Raw genomic sequence first — 23,397 nt, 5'->3', positions numbered from 1 at the left:
TCCCCAACCCTAGACCTCAAGCACAGACTGGTTTCAGATCTATGAACTCCATCTGGGGTTTCCATCTTCGTTGCACTCCTTAGTTCTAGTACCAGGCAGGGCTTGAACTGCAGCCTCAGCCCCATCTTTGACTGATATATATATATATATTATGTCAAAATATGAACTTCGCCCTGGCCGGTTGGCTCAGCGGTAGAGCATCGGCCTGGCGTGCAGAGGACCTGGGTTCAATTCCCGGCCAGGGCACACAGGAGAAGCGCCCATTTGCTTCTCCACCCCTCTGCCGCGCTTTCCTCTCTGTCTCTCTCTTCCCTTCCTGCAGCCAAGGCTCTATTGGAGCAAAGATGGCCCAGGCGCTGGGCATGGCTCTGTGGCCTCTGCCTCAGGCGCTGGAGTGGCTCTGGTAGCAACATGGCGACGCCCAGGATGGGCAGAGCGTAGCCCCTGGTGGGCGTGCCGGGTGGATCCCGGTCGGGCGCATGCGGGAGTCTGTCTGACTGTCTCTCCCTGTTTCCAGCTTCAGAAAAGTGAAAAAAAAAAAAAAAATGAACTTCTATGTTTGGAAGCTCCTTGATCATTCTTTGCTGAATGTGAAAATGTGAAAGCTATGTGATGGTGGTGAAGATAGTGTTAAGAATAATGGAGGGAGATGAATATAACCCTTAAGTTTAGGGTTTTGGTTTGTTTTTATTTTCAGTCATTTATTTTGTGTACTAACATGCTAACATACCAGCATTGATAGGTTTTTTAAAGCTTTGAGATATACGCAAAGAGAGTAATCTCCATTATGAGGATAAATAAAATAGCAAACAGTTTACTTTTACCTAACAGACTCACACAATTAAAATGAAAACTGATTACTCACGGGGGTGGGAGTGACTGAATGAAACACAGGAGCCTTCACGGGTGCTGGCTATCTGGGAATGTTCACACTGAGGTTTAGAAAAATGACGTGTACTTTTCTATACACTTCAATAAGATTTTTGAAATAGAATGAGCCAGGAAAGACAAAGATATAAATTAGTGAGTTTGCTTATATTCTCTCAAAGGGAAGGCAACCTAAAAATGTGGCATTTGGGCAAAACTATCATATTATAACTTTCAATGTTCATACTCTTTCAGCCAGGCATCCCCTACTTCTAGAAATTTATCCTTTAAAAATATGCCACAGGTCCTGACCGGTTGGCTCAGCAGTAGAGCACTGGCCTGGCATGTGGAAGTCCCAGGTTCAATTCCCAGTCAGGGCACACAGGAGAAGCGCCCATCTGCTTTTCCACCCCTCCCCCTCTTCTTCCTCTCTGTCTCTCTCTTCCCCTCCCGCAGCCAAGGCTCCATTGGAGCAAAGTTGGCCCGGGCGCTGAGGATGGCTCCATGGCCTCTGCCTCAGGCACTAGAGTGGCTCTGGTTGCGATGGAACAGCAGCCCAGATGAGCAGAGCATTGCCCCCTAGCGGGCATGCCAGCTGGATCCCAGTAGGGCGCATGCGGGAGTCTGTCTCTGCCTCCCCACTTCAGAAAAATAAAAAAAAATAATAAATAAAAATATGCCACAACTATACAATATTATATACAAGAATGTTCTTGTAGCACTATTTTTAACAGCTAAAAAGAAAGTCCACTTTCTAGCCTATAAGGATATAACAAGAAGTCTGCTATACGAAAGAGGGTCCTGACTTGTACTGGCACCCCAATCTCAGTTTTCTAGCCTCCAGCACTGTGAGCAATAAATTTTTGCTGTTTATTTATTTACTCTTTTAAAAAGAAAATGTAAAGGTTAATTTATCAGTTAGAGAATAACGAACTAACACATGGTACACACACAGGGTGGGGCAAAGGTAGTTTTACAGTTGTTTGCATAGAAAATAATGAAATCATTAATAAACAATAATACAAGAATAAACTCCATTTTGTGTACTCGCAACTGTAAACCTACTATTGCCTCAACCTGTATATTATGCAGCTGATCAAGTTGAATGAAGCAGATCCACATATCCTAACAAAAGATGTTCAAGATATATAATAGTAACTGAAAAAACAAACAAACCCCAAACTACAAAGAGTATGCTTAACACGAGCTCATTTGGGTTTAAAACTGTATTAATAACAAACCAGTTGAATATATATTGAAAAAATTAAGACTGTACCATCTCTTGGTGGGTTGCTGGAAATATTCATTTTCTACATCTGATTTTTAAATTTTAATAATAAACAGGTATTACATTTATAAGCAGAAAAAAGCAGTAATGGAATAAAGTGAAATGATTTGTTTTATTGGAATTTCTAAAATATTTTCATGACTGCCTAAATTCATCTTTTAAAGATGCTTTTTTACTCTAGTGATCAAAATAGTATGAAATCAGCTCTTAATTGATAAAAATAAACTACCATAATAAAAATATCCTCAATTGGATCCCTGCTGCCTGTAGGATAAAGCACACATTGTAAAGATTAGATTACACATGTACATTTGTTCTTGTGCTAACCAAAATAAAGATATAGTCTGTGGCCACAGGAGCCTGCACAGGCAAACAGCTGTTAAGTGTTGAGTAAAGCAGGGGTACAAAAGAAAAAGCAGTCAATTTTATATGCAAACAAAATTGTTATAGACTGAATATCTTTATTCCCTGCAAACATACATGAGGGTGGAACCTTCATAAGTTGAGATGAGTGCCCTTATAAAAGAGGCCTTAGAGAGCTCTGTTACCCCTTTCGCATGTGAGAACACAGTGAGAAAATGGCTGTGTTATGACCCAGGAAGCAAGCCCTCAGCACACTGTGAATCTGCCTGTGCCCTGATATTGTACATCCCAGCCTCCAGATCTGTAAGAAATAAATTGTTTAAGCCACCAGTCTATGGTATTTTTGATATAGCAGGCTAAGATATTGTTTAAGAATGAAATATTAAGGATGCCACTCAGGTAAATTAAAGGATGGGCCCTGGCTGGTTTGCTTAGTGGGTAGAGCATCAGCCCAACGTGCAGACATCCTGGGTTCAATCCCCGGTCAAGGCACACATGAGAAGTGACCATCTGCTTCTCCTCCTTTCCCTCTCCCTCTCTCACAGCCAGGGGCTTGACTCAGGCATCCGCCCCAGATGGGGGTTGCCAGGGGGTGGATCCTGGTTGGGGCACATGCAGGAGTCTGTCTCTCTATCTCCTCCCTCCTCTCACTTAAGAAAAAGAAAAGAAAAATGAAAAGATGAGTATTCATGATGAAGGAATTCCAGGCACAGAAAATGATTTCTTTTTGTTTGTTTGTTTGTTTTTTAAACAGAGACAGAGAGAGAGTCAGAGAGAGGGATAGACAGGGACAGACAGACAGGAACAGAGAGATGAGAAGCATCAATCATCAGTTTTTCGTTGCACGTTGCGACTTCTTAGTTGTTCATTGATTGCTTTCTCATATGTGCCTTGACTGCGGGCCTTCAGCAGACTGAGTAACTCCTTGCTGGAGCGCTCAAGCTGGCGACCTCGGGGTCTCGAACCTGGGTCCTTCCACATCCCAGTCCAACGCTCTATCCACTGCGCCACCGCCTGGTCAAGCATTTCTTACTTTATCATTGTCTACACATATTTTAATGTAGAAGATGGCATTTCATAGAATAAGAAAAGTGGTTTAATTTGTGTGGGGTTTTTTTTTTTGTTTTTTTTGGTGACAGAGAGAGGAACAGATAGAGACAGACAGGAAGGGAGAGAGATGAGAAGCATCAATTCTTTGTTGTGGCTCCTTAGTCTCCTTAGTTGTTCGTGGATTGCTTTCTCATTTGTACCTTGATGGGGGGTGAGGGGGCTACAGCAGAGCGAATGACCCCTTGCTCAAGCCAGCGACCCTGCACTCAAGCCAGTGACCTTAGGGTTTTGAGCCCGGGTCCTCCACTCCCAGTTTGATGCTCTATCCACTGCGCCACCACCTGGTCAGGTTAATTTGCATTTTTAGATGTGTACACATCTATTAACCAAAAGAGTAATTTTTACACACACATGCATATATATATACTTGTTCTATTAAAACAATACACCAAAGAAGACTTTCTAAAATACGAGCATTTCCTTTTTAAATCATTTTAAACACTTATTTCTGGGAATGATGACTGATCTAAAATAATGTAAGGAAAAATAAGAAAATATAAACTCTTTTCTAAATGAGTCAAAGTATATGCTTCAATAGGTTCTGATTAATAAGCAAATTATAAGTTTTAAGATAATTACATAATGTGCCTTAAATATCTAGGCAGTGACTACATTCTGACCAATGAGCTGCCTTTACCTTCCAGGTAATGTTCTTAAAAGGAAGCTATTTGTTCTTTATTCCTCTTTCTCATTCCCTCAGCCTGGAACTTGAACCTGGTTCCATGAGGTACCTTTAACAATTCACGTATGGGCAGCATCCTAGGGATGGCAGAACAACATAAAAAGCAGCACGTAGGCCCTAGACCACCCTGAGAAGCAGAGCCACCCTACCCTCAAGATGGCCTTCTAGTTAACCTTTTAGTGGAGAAAGGCAAATTTTGTTTTGGTTAGACCTCTGTTTTCTGGCCCCAGTTCTAGCAGCTGATCCAATACCTAAACTAATAAACTAATTTTTCAGAAGAAGAAAGTAGGTTCAGAAATAAGCAATGAACCCCAAAACACATTGCCTGTTTGGTGGCACAGTTCAGTCTCACTGAACTTCAGATACACCACTCCAAAGCCCACACTTTTTCTGTTATCCTACACTGCCTCCCTTGCAGAGAAATGTTAGACTGACCTGCTGCAAATTACAGGGACTGCAAGATTTTTTTTTGTAAGTAGGGGAACACTGTGTTTAATAATTTTTATGTCAACATTACAAAATCTAAAGATTTCATATAAGAATTCAGATTTCCACCTTTTCTTGAAAACAAAAATCAGCTTGATAACTAATGACAGCTAATACTGTAGTTCATACAATTTAAGAAGTCATCAATTATAAGATCCATTTTAATGTACATTCAAGAGCAAACCTGTATCTCCAATTATAATTACAAGATGCAACCTGATGTTAGAGATGTTTAAATGCTAATGTGCATCTCAGAACCGGTAAAATCTATATTATATAGTACTTATTATGTACCAGCTGTGTTCTAAAGTACTTTCTATTTTTAATTCTATTAATCTTCACAAAAAACCTGTGTGATGAACACGATTACTATCCACATTTTAGATCTGAGGAAACAGAGTCACAGAGGATAACTTGTCAAAGTTTACAAAATTAATAAGTGGTGGGATGGCATTAAAAGTGCTTAATCACTCGGTTAAATTAGATCTCTGGGCCTACGGCGGGAACAGCTGGCGGGAGCTGAGCACTAGCTACACTCTCAGGTCCAGATGCAGGCTCCAGTTTCGTCCCAGACCTATATTCTCTTCTCTAATCCAACCTACGTCACTGAACAGTGATGTTACCCAACTGACACTGTTAGGATTTGGATTTGTGACTCTTGCGTTAAGCAACAGAATACTCTATGATACCAAAAAGCAGTTTCAAAGAGAAAAAAATTTGAGTAAAATTTGGTCCAGAGTTAGTCTTATTTGGAGAGCCCAGAAAGGTATAAGGAAAAACTCAAGAAGATGGCAGTTCTTGAATTACTGTATTTTTCGCTCCATAAGACGCACCTAACCATAAGACACACCTAAGGTTTTAAGGAGGAAAATAAGAAAAAAAATATTCTGAACCACATGGTATGTTAAAGCTGCATGGACTTGCTGGGTGCTCTGGGTCAGGCTTGCTCACAAGGCTGTAACTGAAGGGTTGGTTCAGGCTCTGGTCTCATCACAAGGCTTGACCAGGGAAAGGTCTACTTCTAAGTTCAGTTGTGAAGTTGTTGGCAAGATCCAGCTCCTTGTGTACTGTTGGGTTGGGAGCCTTCACTCCTTGCTTCTCTGGCTGGAGGCCTCTCTCAGTTCCTTGCCATATGGGTCTCTCCAGAGGCAGCTTAGATCATTCTAGCTTGTTTAACTAGAGTGGGTGTTAGAGGGTGAGATGGGGACCCGAGACAGAGCCACAGCTTTGTTTTAATAGCTTTATTGAGTTAAAATTCACATAACATAAAGTTGCTCATGTGACGCCTTCAGTTCGGTGGTTTTTATAGTCACAAAGCTGTGCAACCTGTACTGCCATATTTTAATAAAATACCACATTTTTCTCTCCATAAGATGCATGGGCATTTTCCCTTCCACTTTTGGGGGGGAAAAGTATGTCTTATGGCGCAAAACGTACGGTAATTCATATTAAGCTAAATAGGTATAAAGTGCTCTAAGAGATAAAGAAACTGCTGAATTACATGTGGAACCTTTTATAAAGGTGCTTTTATAGTCTAATAAAAAACAGTGTAGTGTAAATAACAAAAATAACCCAAAACAAGTATTTTAAATAATTTGTAATAAAGTAGGTCTATGTTTTAATGTGCAAAGATCTCTAAGATACGTCAATCAACAAAAAAGATAAGCTTTAGAAAACCATAAACAGTGTATCATATATAAAAAAGGAGATAAACATGCTCATACAAATATATACTTCCATATTGCACAAATGCACGATTTTGCATAAATGTCTGAAAGGATTTATACCCAACTAAGAATAGTGGTTATTTCTGAAAAGAGACCTGAAAATGGAGACGGTAGTCAAAGACTTAAACTTTACTAATATTACTTGCCACTTTGTATGAAAAGGCTTATTAATAAAATAACACCTGCCTGACCTGTGGTGGCGCAGTGGATAAAGCGTCAACCTGGAAACGCTGAGGTTGCCAGTTCAAAACCCTGGGCTTGCCTGGTCAAGGCATATATGGGAGTTGATGCTTTCTGCTCCTCCCCCCTTCTCTCTCTATCTCTCTCTCCCCTCTCTATAATGAAATAAAATCTTTAAAAAAAATAAATAAATAAAATAACACCTATAACATCAAACAGTGAACGCAGGCGTTTATGTATCAAAACTCTTGTTTTCAGTAATTGCCATGTGAGATTCACAACTCCACTTGCAAGAAAAACATGAAAAGGACAAAATAATCCCACTAATAACTGTTAATTATAATTCATAATCAAAATTACAACCTAATAACCTGACTTTGTTCGTTTTGCTACCTAATTGTGCCTCTTATTTTTTATTCAGTCATACACAAAGGATACCAAAACAGAAGCAAAACCACTGAAAAATAAAAAGAAAATAAAGAAGGTGCCATAAAACTAGGATGCTGGGCCCTGGCCGGTTGGCTCAGTGGTAGAGCGTCGGCCTGGCGTGAGGGGGACCCGGGTTCAATTCCCAGCCAGGGCACATAGGAGAAGCGCCCATTTGCTTCTCCATCCCCCCCCCCTTCCTCTCTGTCTCTCTCTTCCCCTCCCACAGCCAAGGCTCCATTGGAGCAAAGATGGCCCGGGCGCTGGGGATGGCTCCTTGGCCTCTGCCTCAGGCGCTAGAGTGGCTCTGGTCACTGCAGAGCGACGTCCCGGAGGGGCAGAGCATCACCCCCTGGTGGGCAGAGCGTCGCCCCTGGTGGGCTTGCCGGGATGGATCCCGGTCGGGCGCATGTGAGAGTCTGTCTGACTGTCTCTCCCCGTTTCCAGCTTCAGAAAAATACAAAAAAACAAAAACAAAAAAAAACTAGGATGCTGAAGGAACATTTAAAATTTAACGGCGGTGACATAATGTAGTTTGCAGTATTTTCTTACAATTCCTAATATAAATTATATAGTGTTTTAGTATTCAGTAACTACTTAACTGATATATAAAACGAAGGGCGGAGATTTCAATTTAAGAAATCTAGTTTAAAAAAAAAAAGAAATCTAACCCAAATGTTCAGTCATTTATTCAACAAGTATTTATCAAGCCCTAATAGCAAATTATTTGACGACATAAATTTGTCTTCATGAAGCTTAACACATACCTTCCTTGGAGAGAATTTTCCCACACATGACTGGTTCTTATAGGACTAAAATAATTCATGTTAATAAAGTCAATTCACTTATGTTCTTTAAGTGGAATAAAAAAATTACTGTTTTAGGACATAAGAAATTTAATTTGTTTTAAAGTGAACTTTATAACTGAGATTTTACAAAAAAAGGAAAGCCAGCCTTATCTTCAGATGACCTAAATTATTATGATTAAAATTAGGTGGGGCCTGACCAGGCGGTGGCGCAGTGGATAGAGCATTGGACTGGGATGCTGAGGACCCAGGTTCGAGACCCCGAGGTCGCCAGCTTGAGCGCGGGCTCATCTTGTTTGAGCAAAAAGCTTACCAGCTTGGACCCAGGGTCACTGGCTCAAGCAAGGGGTTACTCGGTCTACTGAAGGCCTGTAGTCAAGGCACATATGAGAAAGCAATCAATGAACAACTAAGGTGTCGCAATGCAGAATGAAAAAAAACTAATGATTGATGCTTCTCATCTCTCCATTCCTGTCTGTCTGTCTCTGTCTATCCCTCTCTCTGACTCTCTGTCTCTGTAAAAAATTAAAAAAAAAATTAAGTGGGAACATTACAAAGCCAAACACCAACCTCTCTGAAGATAAACCCAATGAATCTAATATAATCTATTTCCATTACAATTACCAATAAGTCAATCTAAGTAATATGCTGCTTCATTTATTTGTCATGCTTTCTCTAAGAAATAAATGATGCTTTCTAAAAGGCTATCCTTAAGCAAGGCACCTCAAAGAATCTTGTCTACCAAAGAACCCATCACAAATGCTAGCACTTCAAAGTCTGACACTACAAATTAGTAGTCTAACACTAGGAATCTCACACTACTAGTTTTCAAATTAAAGATAACTTTTTTTTTTTTTAGCAAAAGAGACAGAAATAAGGAGAGAGATGAGAAGCACCAATTCTCTATTGCGGCACCTTAGTTGTTCACCGATTCCCTTCTCATATGTGCCTTGACTGGGGGACTCAAGCTGAGCCAGTGACCCCTTGCTCAAGCCAGTGACCTTGGGCTCAAGCCAATGACCATGGGGTCATATTTATGATCCCATGCTCAAGTCAGTGACCCTGTGCTCAAGCCGGTGACCTTGGGGTCTTGAACCAGCGTCTTCAGCATCCTAGGCTGACGCTCCATCCGCTGCATCATCGCCTGTTCAGGCTAAAGATAACTTTTTATACAAAAAATGTTTGAAATTTCTGCCTCAGATGTAAAAAATAAGCATGCCTTATTTCCACAACAGACAACAAATAAAACAGAATAAATAATAGGAGGTAAATATATAAAAAGAGAATTGGTATTTGCTATCAACAAATTATGTAAGAAATTCTCCTATTTTCTCCTAAAAGATAATCAGATTCAAGAGTGATTACAACTGCTTCTCAAATCATAAAGCATCAGGACTTATTTTATCTTTTACATACTAGAAGGGAAATACTTCATGAACTCTATAACACTGATAATTAAGGACTTCTAAAATGTAGCACTCCCTTAAAAATATATCCTGTAGGCCAATTTTTCCCTAAGTATGTTCCTCAGAACATTAGACCCACAAGCTTTCCTGGAGGGAAAAAAGGGGCCTGGTCAAATAAATTTGGCAAACACAACTTATACGTTATATCTCCATCCTGAAAATATCTGAAAACATAACACAGTGTTTACTTAATGAATCTTGTATAGACCCTTGCTGGCTAGCACAGTGGATGGAGTGTTGGCCTGAAATTTGGACCTATCGGGTTTGATTCCTGGTCAGGGCACACTAGAGAAGCAACATCTATTTCCCTCCCCCTTCTGCAGCTAGTGGCTCAATTGGTTTAAGTATTAGCCCCAGGCACTGAGGATAGCTAGGATGGTCCATGCATCAGCCTCAGGTGTTAAAAATAGCTCAGTTGATTCAAGCGTCAAGTCCAGGCAGGGGTTGCTAGGTGGATCCCAGTTGGTTGGGGCGCATGAGAGAGTCTGTCTCACGATCTCCCCACCTCTCACTAAAAAAAAAAATCTTGTATAAATATTAGGGTTTTTTTGTTTCATTTTTGATCATCACATAGCACACTTCTTTGGTAATAAAATTTCTTCAAGTACCTCTACTTACTTTCTTTGGAACATACTTTGGTAATACTAGGGTATGTAAAATTTAAATATTAGTTTTTTAGAATCACCATAAGTAATCTAATTAACTTTTTAAGAAGTTATATAGTTTTTAATAGCCACTACTTAAAAAAACAAAAGCCTGACCTGTGGTGGCACAGTGGATAGAGCATCTACCCTGAGGTCGCCAGTTTGAAATTCTGACACATACCAGAAGAAATCAGTGGACAATTAAAGTGAAGCAACTATGATCTCAATCCCTCTCTCTTCTCTCTCTAAAATCAATAAATAAAATCTTTAAAAATATATATAGACATCTTTGGTTGGCTATAGAAGTGATCAAACACAAATCATTATTCTCTGAGATTTACTGCAAGAGAGAAAACAAATACCAGTATGACACTGATCTGGTTATTAATGTAGAATATGAAACACTAACCCAAACAAAAGTTTTGGCCAGACTACACATTTATAGCAACATGGTCTAAAATGTGCTTGACCAAACCAAAATTATGTCTAAAATTAAGTGCACAATTTTTAATAAAAGAAAGTACAGCTGTGTTTATATTGTTAGCACTTTTGCTTTTTAAGCCAGCTGATCAAAGTTTGATCTAAAAAGAAGTATGTTAAGAGTATGCTAACTATTGCCTGCCTGGTGGTGGTGCAGTGACTAGAGAGTGGACCTGGGACTCTGAGGACCCAAGTTAGAAACACCAAGGTCACCAGCTTGAGTGCAGGCTCTCCTGCTTGAATGTGGGGTCACCAGCTTAAGCCCAAAGGTCACTGGCTTGAGAAAGGGGTCACTGGCTTGGCTGGAGTGCCCCCCGCCCCCATCAAAGCACATATGAGAAGCAACAATGAACAACTAAGGTGCTGCAACTACACATTGATGCTTCTCATCTCCCTCCCTTCCTGTCGGTCTGTCTCTCTCACTTAAAAAAAAAAACGATGCTAACTCTGCATACTTTTATGGACTTTAGCCAACTTTCCTGCCTTGGGAAAAAAACAAAAACAAAACTCCGTAGTTAACACGTGTCTTGGGATTTTCAATCAACTAGTTTTTAAAAAGAAGGCAGATGGAAAATTAAGCCTGTTCAAGCATTAAAACAAAAAAAGAGAGTAACATTTCCACTATAATTAGTGTTTATCTGTACCCAGCAGTTTGTCAAGGCTTAGGAGACTTCAATAATCAGAAATCAGTGCCTTTCTCTACCTAAAGTGAAAAAAAAATAAAATTTACAAGTTTTGGTCTCTAAAATGTGAAGAATTTAATGTGGATGAAATTCCAGAATAAAATATCCAGAACTTTACAGAATTATTGACTATCATGATACAATTCTACAACTGTATCTCTGAAGAACATTTTAATGCAGGTCCAAAGTTACTCTTAACTGAAAGTATGAAAAACTAGGTACTATACAATCAATAATATAACTCTCATAAATTTAGAAGATGCTTAAGTTTAATAAGAAATAGCAGGAGGCAGTCTAACACAGTAAATCTGAAAAATCACTTAAATAAAAAGTTGGACATAATGGACTTAAACTGTTCCAGAACTTTTTGATTCCTACCGTTTTTTAAAAATACTGTCTTAAAGCCTAATAATTTGTAAGCTACAATGATTACAGAACTGTGATTTCTTTCACATAATACTATAATTCATTCATTTAACAAATATTTAAGTTCTACTTCTACAGGAAAAAAAGATTAAAGTACATTCGAAACCTGCCCAAAAGACACTTATGAGTCTAGAATGAGATATATATATATCATATGATATATATATATATATATATATATCATATCATATATATATGGTAGAAAACACAATCTAGTTAAGAAGTGAAGACTGCTCAGAGGGAAAGGAGATTGTCTCCCATTTGGTGAAGGAAAGTAAAGACTACAGATTATAGAATATGCATTGATGACAGATTTAAGGGCAGGTAGACTTTAGACCCAAAAAAAAAAAAAAAAAAAAAAAAGGTTTTGCACTGGAAAAAGACGAGAAAAAAAATGAGAACTGGAAAGTTGCAATGAAGATAATTTAATTTTGATGAAATAAAAAACTATTTATTTCTACAAAATACTAAATAATAATATAGAAATGAAATGTCCCAAGCTCTGGAAACTTAACTATCCAGGCCAGATCAAATCACCCATTAAAACGTCTAATATTGTTCCACACAGTCTGATGCGCTATATATAAATACTTCTAAATTAGCGAGCCATGACCCCTTAGAATGAGATGGTGAAACAAATTTTATTTACACTGTAGCTCAGAGTAAATGATTACTTCTCTTCCAAAGACGAATTACTTTCTCAATTTTGAGTCTACATGCTCTCAGTTAGGCAAGAACAAGAATTCTCGTTTTCCTTTCAGTTTATAAATACACTCAAGTGATACTCAAGCTTCATTTTGAAATCATGATATAAAAAGTTATGTTTTTCCATTCACCATGGCAAGATCAAAGTGTTCTAGTCTCAGTCTGCAATACTGTGCAAGTTGTTTTAGTGTTCTATGCTTCAGTTTCTTAACTTGTGAACTGACAGGGTTCAACATGCATGAGCTACAAAGGGCCTTCCAGCTTTAAAATCCTACACTCAATTGTACACCATCTTCCAACTACAACGACAATAAAAGAGAGTATTCTTTTCTTAAAAACATGTAATAAAAATTATTCTTTATTGAACACATACTAAGTGTCAGGCTCTATTTCTTATTTCACTTAATTTTCATTACACCTGTAAGAGCAGGCATTTTCCTTCTTTTACTCATAGTGTATTAGCCATCTTTTATCTGTTCAATCCAATTAGGGGTTGAAGGCAACGATTCAAATCAAGGTCTAACTCCAGAGCAAGTTCTAGTAAACCACATTTTAAAACCTGGTGACCAAAGCATCGCCCCCTGGTGGGCAGAGCGTCGCCCCTGGTGGGCGTGCCGGGTGGATCCCGGTTGGGCGCATGCGGGAGTCTGTCTGACTGTCTCTCCCTGTTTCCAGCTTCAGAAAAAAAAACAAACAAACAACAACAAAAAAACCTGGTGACCAAAACAAAAATGTCAGACAGGGAAAAAAACAGTACAAAAGCTGAAGAGATGGGCTGTGACCATGGGACTCTGGAGAGAGCATGGTTTTCTGATAGGACAGCTCAGTTGCCTTGTAGCCAGTGGGAACCAACAAGAGAACCAAATATCAGTTGTGTGTGTGTGTTAAATCTCCTGCTTTTCAAATGAAGGAAAACAGATTCACCAGCTTTTGACTTCTGCTTTAAACAGTTCTAACCCAGATCCGTGAGATTACTTTTAATATTACATAAATTTCCAAAATTCCCGGTAAATTATAAAATATGGGCACCAGCAATAAAGCCTAGACTCTTAAGTAAAGCAAACCTTGGTTGAATCCTGTCTCTATTACTAGTATTGTGTTCTTGGTCAACCTACCTCACCTCTCTCAGTCACATTTTTTTTTTTTTTTTTGCATTTGTAAAGTGAGAATGCTATCACCTATCTTGCAGGTTAAGGAAGAAGGTGGACTTAAAGAGCTCAGCACAGTATCTAGTACAAGGTAAGAGCTTGACAATAAAAGTTATAATCACCCTTCAGGATCCTAGTAACACAGAACATGGTATCTATGTTCATAGACATCCCAGTTATGTGTGTAAATACTACTCAAACAGTGTCTTTAAAATGTCATACTTTGTCAATTTTCTGAAGACCTAAAATAAAACGTTTATTTAAAAAAAAAAAACACGTCATACACACTCATTTCTAATAGACACTAACCAAAATTAACAAAGTATCGTAAACCTAAAATCGAACTACCAGGTTGTTTTTAGGGGCTAACAATTTTTCTAAAGTGACGCCGACAATTACGTTCCAACGAATTCAGACTTCAGAATGGGGTGAGTGGAAGGGAAAGTAAGGGATTTGTTCCCAAAGCTGTTTGAACGTGAAAGATCCGTACGACATCAAAGTACTTCTCAAACGGCATATATTTTTTGCGTGAGCTCGAAAAACGAGATCCGAACTCTTCACACCTAGCAGAAGACCTTTCTCCAGTTGATGAGACAGAAGCAGGTGCCTTTGTGCCCTAAACTATCTTTTTATTATTAGCCACATGCTCTTGTCAACAGCTGGGTTTTAAACCCAATTCCAGACGGCGAGAGACGGAACAGGAGTTCACGCGCCTCTGGGCCAGTAGAGACACCCGTGAAAGGGAAGGTGGGAAGGGCCGCGGCCTCGAGGGGCGTGGGAGACTGGTCAGGCCACCTCTGCCCTGGATCGAGCCTTTCCCGGGCGGTAACATCCACGGACCACCCTACTCGCCGGGCCTGCGGAGCTTCGGGACGCGGCTGCTGTCAGCAGGGCCGAGCCGCCGCGGTGGGGGCTGTGCTGGGGTCGCCAGGGAATATTTGGAGGGTTTCAGAAGAGAACGGAAGGCAAAGGGGAAGGCGGCATGTGGACCCACCGTGGGGCGCGGAAAGTGATCTCCGGGCCCCTGACTACTCCGTCCCCGTTCCTGCCCGGACCCTTCGCAAGCCCCGGACCCACCGCTCCTCTCACCGTCTCGGCTTCGGTGTGCTGGGGTCCGGCACTCTGACCCCCCATTACCCCTCGGAGGAAATTCATCTTGCCGATCGGCCGCCGGCTCTATCGGCCCTTTCCAGACAGAAAAGATAACTTCCCTTGCCCTCCACAGGGCCTGGTCCCCAAGTCGACACTCTGTTCTCCGCGGCCGCCGCCACAGCCGCCTCCTACTCGGCGGCCGCTCCAGCCCCCTGAGCCCGGAAACACCAGCATTCGAGATGCGCATGCGTGGAGACGTGGCATTACGTGGCGGCTCGAAGGGCGAAGGCAAAGGGGGAAAGTAGAGGAGAGGCGGTCCATAGCCAGGGTCCGCCCAAGCACCGCCCACTACGCAGGCACCGCCTCCTCCGCAGGGACACACCTCCTACACAGCCCCTCGCGGGTCGCTTAGGCTGGCCCCCCACACCCACGTGGTCGAATCCCGGCCCTGCAGGCTGGAAAGAATTCGAATACGTACGTGTTTTGGCTTGCAGGGTGTTCGGTAGACGCCGAGCGGGACTTCCTGCAACCTATCAAATCTGAGGTCTTATTTTGTTGAGTCGAAAGTGAAATTTTCCTTCGGCCGACTTGACAGGTAAGGAATCCTGGCCGCTGGGAGGGTTCATTTGGTTTCGCAGTACGAGCTTTGTGGCTTTCTGATCCCCGTAAATTGTATTTTTTACAGGGCTTTGTTTGGTGGTAAAAAGGGTGCTAGAGCCCCCTCACTCCACTGCCACGGGAGGGCGCATTTCTCAGCTCTTGCTCTTCAAACCCGCTAAAAGAAATTCCTAGATCTAAAAACCAGGTACACCGCTATTTTCAAGGGGTGTGAGGAGGAAACCAATCGAACTCTGCATTTAGCTTACTAGAGAAAATACATTGATCCATACAGCCAGTTTGGCAGCTAATAGCATAATGTTTTGTTATTAACTCTCAACCTTTGCATTTCAGTGTTTTATTTTTTTGTTTTTTTTAGCATGAAAAATGTCATTTTTTTCAAATCGATATGCCTTGTTCCTTTCAAAATGAGCTTGCTAGACATTTATGCTTCTGGAGTAGTCTTGTAGATTTATTGAGCCTAAAAAGCGCAGGTTCTAGTTAGCCAACCGGTTCATACACCTCTCCATTTGGATGCCCCACAGGTTTCAGATTCCCCAGCCTCCCTTAAAGAAAAAAAAGAAAAATCAATGTGCTTCCTGTGCCCTGCCACGATCAATAGTACCACTAGCCAAGTAATAACGTGACCAATCGTCCTTCTTTAGGGAGGACAGTCCTTTTGTAAGTTCTGTCCTCCCTCGAGAAGTGTCATCCTACATGTCCTCCTTTTTGATATTGGAAGACGAATCTGTAAATGTCCATATTCGATCGATGCAGAGTCGATCCATTGCGTGTGATGTGATGTATTTGTATCTAAATGAATACTTTTTTCTTACAATTATTATTAAAAATTATAAAATATTACAAATATTTTTATTATGCATTTATCATATTATAGTGTATTGTTGCAATGAATAAAATGTTTCTTTTATTTACGATATTGTTTTCTTCCATTTATTTTTGTCCTTTTCATTGTAAAAAAATTGGTCACCTTACAAATAATTACTAAGCTAGGAGGAGGAAGCTGGGAAGATTCTTCACCTTTGTATTTCACCCCACATGTCTAAGAGTCAAGTTCTATCATGTCTATTTATAGAATACAGTATTTCTCAAATAGGTCCTCTGTTCTCCATCCTCTTTGCCTCTAAGATAGTTTATGTTGTCATCATTTTTCACCAAGATTATGGCAAAAGCTTCCTAACTAGTTTGTCATTATTCAAGCCCTGACTTACCTTCATTAGCAATGACAAAATATCTGTCTGTGACAGTTCTCATTAAAAATCCTCCAGTGTTTGTGCATTGTCTTCATAATAAAATCTAAACCCCTTAGCTTGGTATACAGGTATGTTATGTTCTGGCTCCTGCCAATATTTACAGCCCCTGCCTTCTCCACATACTCTGGGGATATGCCCTTCCCCTTCCTCCTCTTAATCAAGGAAACTCCTGCTAGTTCCTTAAGACTTAACTCTGGCATCTTCTGAAAGCTCTTCCTGAAATCCAAATGACTTGCAGTTGCTAATATATGGTAAACTCTCAATAAATGCTTGGTAAGCCAAAATGTTAAGGACAGGATTATGTTATTTATTTTTTGTATCTCTATGGCTTAGTACTATCTCGTAAGAGGTGATATTGCTAGATTAATGAAAGCATTCAAGGATATATGAATATTATGCTGCATAGGAGGGTCCTTTTTTCATCTGTAAAAGTAGAATTACAGATAACACATATCTCAAAGGCTATGGTGAAAGTTTCTTTCCTAGTGTCAAGTTTTTAAGTCTGAGTTACTTGGATGATGCTACTGCCAAAAATACTGTGCGCTAAGCATTGTCCCCTGCTTTAAGACTGGACACTTGACATTTTGCATCAGACATTTTCCATGGAGCATTATGTTGCAACCTAAAAAAAGTAACCAATAAATGCTTAGCTTTTTTATTACCAAGTAATATGTGCAAAGAACTTCACCCAGCCCCTAAGCCTCACCCCTCCCTGAGCCTCTTGTCACCCCCTCCTTGTGCCCCACTGTACTCCATCATCAGGGATAAAGCTCTAATGTGGAAGTGGGGCCCATTCCATGTCTACTACATATTTATATATTATTTGGTAATGAAAAGCAGTGCCTTGCCTGGCCTGTGGTGGTGCAGTGGGTAAAGCACCGACCTGGAATGCTGAGGTTGCCAGTTTGAAACCCTGGGCTTGCCCGGTCAAGGAAGCAGTGAACAGCTAGAATGAAGCAACTACTTGTCACCCCGCCCTTCTCTCTGTAAAATCAATAAATAAAATCTTTAAAAAAAAAAAAAAAAGCAGTGCTTTGAGATTTTAGCAAAATTGTTTAAAGGCACTGGCCTTTTCAAAATGCCTGGCTTTGTTTTAAATTTTGGTGAATATAGTAGGTCACTATGTGTTTTCCCTTCATTTGACTAGTTTTCTTCCCTAACCAGCATCCACTGGGTAGGAAGGACTGTGGGCAGGAGGGATGGACAGTTGGGTGCAGAGGAGATGAGGGTGGTACCCCAAGACGTCCTCTTTCTCTCAGTCTTGCCTTTCTCCTGATGTCTGGGAAAGGGTAGAGCTGCCCTTAATACAGTCCCCAGGTTACAAGGAGATAGGTTCTGTAGGTTTGTTCTTAAGTTGAATTTGAATGTAAATTGGAACAGGTACATCTACCTATTAAATACAACTTAGATATTTGTCTTAACATAGCACTTATTTTTACCTTTCTCTGCATATAAATACTTAAACATTTTCAAACCTACAGAACCTATCTTGTTCATAACCCAGGGATTGCCTGTATTTCTAGCTCAAATGTAGGCAGAGAAGGTACAGTGACTAATTTGTCCCTCATTTGGGGTCTGAAAAGGAAGCAGAGGCATTATCACTACAGAACAGCCATGAAATGGACTCCTTATTTAAGAAAGTGTTACTTACATGTGAATATACTTCCATTGATTTTATAGAGAAAAGTCAGGGGCCATGTCCTTTTCTTATTTGTACTTTTTAATCATCTAGTATAATTCCTTTATCATGATAGATGCTCAAGAAGCATTTCTTAGATAAAGGAAGAGAAAACGTGAAAAAATTGTTACTGCCTGACTTATGCCATTATACTTCTAACTTCCATAAATCTAAACACTCAGGATAAAAATGCCATGAATTACTAAAATGCACATAATTCAAATTTTTAAGTTGGGTAAATAAAAATGATTTTTCTTTTCCTAAACCAAACCTGACAACAGAGCAACTAACAAAAGTCAATTGGTTTGAAATTTAGTTTTAAAGTTATTTCCTTACAGTCCCCTAGTTCAGTGGCTCTCTTCAGTGGCCCACTTTCTCCATCCTTTCTTACTTTCTAGTGGCAAACTCAGCAGTAACTGGCAAGATTTCATTCTTTTTTATGGTTGAATCACATTCCATTGTATATATGCACTACTTCTTTGTCCATTTATTTGTTGATGGACACTTAGGTTGCTTCATATCTTGGCTATTGTAAATAATGCTGTGATGAAGATATGGATATGTATATCTTTTCAAAATAGTGATTTGGGTTTCTTCAGTTAAATAACCAGAAATTGAATTGTTAGGTCCTTCTTTGTCTTTTGTTATAGGTTTTTCTTTGTGTGTGTGTTTTTTTCCCCCAATAACAGTAAAAGGCTTTTTATTCCACATTCAGCAATATAATTTTTCCAAAAACCTAGCCGGCCTCTTTGCTCTGATTGCAATTTGTTCCATGTGCTAGTAGCCACACTCAAAGTTTATCTTAGGTATGATTCTCAGCCCGATTTATTTTGTTTATAGCCTGTGTGTAAAGTCTATTTTGTCTGATACAAGTATTTTTACCCCAGATTTGTTTTTCTTTGTTTCATTTTCATGAAGTATCTTTTTTCATCTTTTTACTTTCAGTCTGTCTGTGTCTTTCAATCTGAAGTTAGTCTTTTGTAAATAGCCACATACAAGTATTTATTTATTTATTTTTATTTATTCATTTTAGAGAGGAGGGAGAGGGGGGAGAGAAGGAGAGAGAGAGAGAGAGAGAGAGAGAGAGAGAGAGAGGGAGAGAGAGAAAGGGGGGAGGAGCAGAAAGTATCAACTCCCATATATGCCTTGATCAGACAAGTAAGTGCAGGGTTTTGAACGGGCAACCTCAGTGTTCCCAGGTCGACGCTTTATCCACTGCGCCACCAGAGGTCAGGCCACATACAAGTTTTTAAAGACTAGTTACTGGAAAATCGGTGTCCAAAAATATTGTTGATACAATTATGCATTACCACCTGACCAGGCGGTGGTGCAGTGGATAGAGCGTCGGACTGGGATGTGGAAGACCCAGGTTCGAGACCCTGAGGTCTCCAGTTTGAGCACGGGCTCATCTGGTTTGAGCAAGACTCACCAGCTTGGACCCAAGGTCGCTGGCTCAGGCAAGGGATCACTTGGTCTGCTGTAGCCCCCTAGTCAAGGCACATATGAGAAAGCAATCAATGAACAACTAAGGAGCCACAACAAAGAATTGATGTTTCTCATCTCTCTCCCTTCCTGTCTGACCCTCTCTCTGACTCTGTCTCTGTCACAAACAAACAAAACAACAACAGAAACAATTATGCATTATCAAACAACATAGTAAGTTAACCAAACAACACAGTAATACACAGTAAAATAAACTGATAATGATGAAGCAGCAATTGAAATTCATAACTAATTAATAACAATATCTAACACATATTTGTGCTCCTTATATGCCAGCCTCTATTTATTCAAAGTACATTACATAAAATAATTTACTTTATTCTCACGACAACCTTATGAGGTAGATAGTGTTTATCAGTCCCATTTTACAGATGGAGAAACAGGCACCCAGAGTAACCTGGCCATTGTCATACAGCTAGGAAGTGGCAGAGCTGGCACATAAACTGGCAATCTGGTTCCAAAGCCTCGACTTCTATGTACTTTGCTATCTGACCTCTAGACTCAAAACAATGACCTTACACTAAATGGTCTGTCTACAAGTCCTTACATAATCTGGCCCCTCTGTTGTCTCTGTGACCTCATCTGCTAGATTCCCTCCCCTCCAGCAACCCTGGCTTCCCTGTGTTCCTGAAGCTTGCTCTTGCCTCATGGCCTTTGCTCTTGTTCTTTTCTATATTTTGAATACTTGCTACTCTCCTCACATGGACGACTGGATCACTCCTTCACCTTACGTCACTCAGATGTTACTTAGGTCTTTCCTGACTGTCCAAAATTGCAGTCTCCCCATCCTCCTCCCTCTGCTCTGCTTATTCTTTGTAGCACTTATCAGTCTGAAACATTATTCTTCCATATATTATATATTATTTTTCCACATTTCATCAGATCTAAGACAATATCAACTGTACCTCAGAAAGGGAAAAAAACCCTGCCAGGTTATAAGAAGCCATCTATCAACAGATGCAGCTACATTTTATTAAATATGAAAAAATGTTCATTGAAATATTAATGGAATATAGTATATATCTTACATCTTTATCTTATTGTCTCTTTTTCCACCATTACCAGAATATAAACCCACAAGGGCAGGGATTTTAGCTCTTTTGTAAATTGCTTTATCCTCAGTGCTTACCACAGTATCTGGCACATAGTAAGCATTTGGTAACTCTTTCGTGAAGAAATGAATTCCTCCAATGAGGAAATTCCCACTCTGGGCTGTGTGCATAGGAAGAGAAATTCTGCAATGTTGCTAAGCATTGCATGTCCCCCAGACTTCTCACACTGAGTTTGAATCAGCTCCTCAGAAAATTTTATTACCTAAGTTTAGTTTATAAATATTTTGTTGGTCTTTACTGATCAACTTAGTAATTAACATTTAGTCATCTGTAAAGATAAATGGCTGGGGAAGAAAGGACATCTTTTTAGAATCAGATTGCCACTCATTGGAAGAGCCATCTCAGCCTGCCAGTGGGCAGCTCACCTTGGTCTGCGATTCATTACACTTATTCAGTGGTTCTTTTCTCTTACTCCTCCTCCTTTTTAAGATGGGTAATACATTCATGTGGTTAAAATAAAAAGTACAAAAGAAGCCTGACCAGGTGGTGGCGCAGTGGATAGAGCGTCGGACTGGAATGCGGAAGGACCCAGGTTCTAGACCACGAAGTCGCCAGCTTGAGCGCGGGCTCCTCAGGCTTGAGCAAAAAGCTCACCAGCTTGGACCCAAGGTCGCTGGCTCCAGCAGGGGGTTACTCAGTCTGCTGAAGGCCCGCCGTCAAGGCACATATGAGAAAGCAATCAATGAACAACTAAGAAGTCGCAACGCGCAATGAAAAACTAATGATTGATGCTTCTCATCTCTCTCCGTTCCTGTCTGTCTGTCCCTGTCTATCTCTGCCTCTGTAAAAAAAAAAAAAAAAAGTGCCTGACCTGTGGTGGCGCAGTGGATAAAGCGTCGACCTGGAAATGCTGAGGTCACCAGTTCGAAACCCTAGGCTTGCCTGGTCAAGGCACATATGGGAGTTGATGCTTCCAGCTCCTCTCCCCTTCTCTCTCTCTCTCTCTCTCTCTCTCTCTCCTCTCTCTCTCTCTCTCTCTCTCTCCTCTCTAAAAATGAATAAATAAAATAAAAAAATTAAAAAAAAAAGTACAAAAGAGTATATAGCAAAAAATCTCTGCTATTCCTTGGCAACTAGGCAATTAATGTAAACAAGTCTTGTTTATCCTTCCAGATATGCAGATATGTATATATAATCTCTTTTTAAAATAAATAAATGAAGCACATTGAACATAGAGTTCTACACCTTACTTTTCCCCATTTAATGTATCTTGGAAATTGTTCCATACAGAAAGAGGTATTTCTTATCCTTTCTTATTATGTTCCAGGAAGTGCTTTTCAAAATATTTTTTAAAGCCCTAGATGTTCCTTGGGAGAGGAAGGTGTAAGAAAGAGGGTTTTGTCCCCTCCCCCAATCCTGCTCCATTTGGTTGATGCCATTTGTTTATACTTCCTATTTCATTTGAAAAGATTCAGAAGCTAAAATTTTAGACAGCTGCATCTCTTAGGAAATAAGAAATATGACCAAGACAAGGACTTAGAAAAGGCAAGTCAGTCAGTCTCACATGTTGTAAAGTACAGGGTTCAAATTCCTGCTTTTATGTGTTTTGAAAGGCAAAATAATAGTACCTTTCTCATATGGTTGTTGTTAGGATTTATTACATGACAGCTTTAATGTGTTTAGTACTTTAGTACATGAAACATACTAAGTACACACTAACAGTGAGAGTGGAGACCCAGATCATCTTTGGTGTGTTTCATCAATATCTTAACTGCATATTTAAATTGTTACCCTGTAATGGTAATCAATTCAAACTTCATTGACTCACGTTACTGAAAAGTCTGTTACTTCAGATACAGCTGAATCTGGGGCGTCAGGACAATCTGCCCAAGATCTGGGTTTTTGCTGTTTCTGGACTCTGTTCTTTTTATTGTTTTCTTTTCTTTTCTTTTTTTTTCCAGGCTCCATATAAGGTTAAGATAGCTGTCAGTATCTGCAGTTTTATAATCTCCCAGGTCCAAGTTCCTCAAGAAAGACTCAAACCTCTCTCCTTAGAGTCCCAACAAAAGTCTCCTTCTGACTTATTGGATCTGATTAAGTCATTTGCCCATGTGTTGGGCCAATTCCTGTAGTCCAGTGTATGAAATGCTCCGATTGGCCATGATTCACATGCCCACCGCTAAAGCAAGCAGTGGGAATCCTCCCCTATCTCAAAGCATATGGCATAAGAGCAGGGGAACAGGGATTTTCTCCAAAGAAAAGCTGGAATACTGGGCCAGGAAAATGTTTATAGAAACACAATAGATGCTAGCTGTATCCCCTAATGGACTTGACTGCTGGCCAATTTTTTGAAAAATATTTTTCCAGCCATGCTACTAGCATATTGCTAGCATCAGTTCTGTTGCTCTGCAAAAGGTTCAAAAGATCGTATTGCATTATTTAATAGAAGTACTTACGTCGTATTTATATATGCAAGCAAAGCTGTATCTACATTTTTTTGTAATGAAAGTCCAGTCCAGTTGTGTTTCCACTCTTAAGAAAATACGATACACAGAATTGCTTACTTATGAATCACCTATATTAGGAAATCCTATTTTCAGTTTCAAAGGACTTTTTATAAAACTATTTATTGAGGGACAGATTCATCAGATCCAGGCCCTGGCACTGTTGCACCCTTTGGAGAATTCGACCATCAGTGCTCCACACCCACTCTC

The 23,397-nt window shown here is 40.0% G+C and overlaps 2 protein-coding genes across 3 annotated transcripts in view; one reads left to right on the top strand and one right to left on the bottom strand.

Annotated features, from left to right (window-relative positions):
- The window catches only part of USO1 (USO1 vesicle transport factor), a 79,588-nt gene extending 64,756 nt beyond the window's left edge, over positions 1-14,832 (bottom strand). Inside the window, exon 1 of one of the 2 annotated variants that reach the window (XM_066385372.1) lies at positions 14,577-14,832. In XM_066385372.1, the coding sequence (XP_066241469.1) occupies positions 14,577-14,642 (66 nt within the window). In that variant the 5' untranslated portion in view covers positions 14,643-14,832. The remainder of the gene's footprint in view (positions 1-14,576) is intronic. The other variant, XM_066385373.1, reaches the window with a different exon arrangement.
- A 126-nt stretch (positions 14,833-14,958) lies between these two features.
- G3BP2 (G3BP stress granule assembly factor 2) overlaps positions 14,959-23,397 on the top strand; it is an 85,366-nt gene continuing 76,927 nt past the window's right edge. Inside the window, exon 1 of the mRNA XM_066385378.1 lies at positions 14,959-15,174. The gene's annotated coding sequence lies outside the window, so the exon portion shown is untranslated. The remainder of the gene's footprint in view (positions 15,175-23,397) is intronic.

This window comes from Saccopteryx leptura, chromosome 5 (assembly GCF_036850995.1).
Source record: "Saccopteryx leptura isolate mSacLep1 chromosome 5, mSacLep1_pri_phased_curated, whole genome shotgun sequence".
Lineage (NCBI taxonomy): Eukaryota > Metazoa > Chordata > Mammalia > Chiroptera > Emballonuridae > Saccopteryx > Saccopteryx leptura.
Note: the sequence above shows the minus strand (reverse complement) of the source record. Positions and strands in the feature narration are given on the sequence as shown.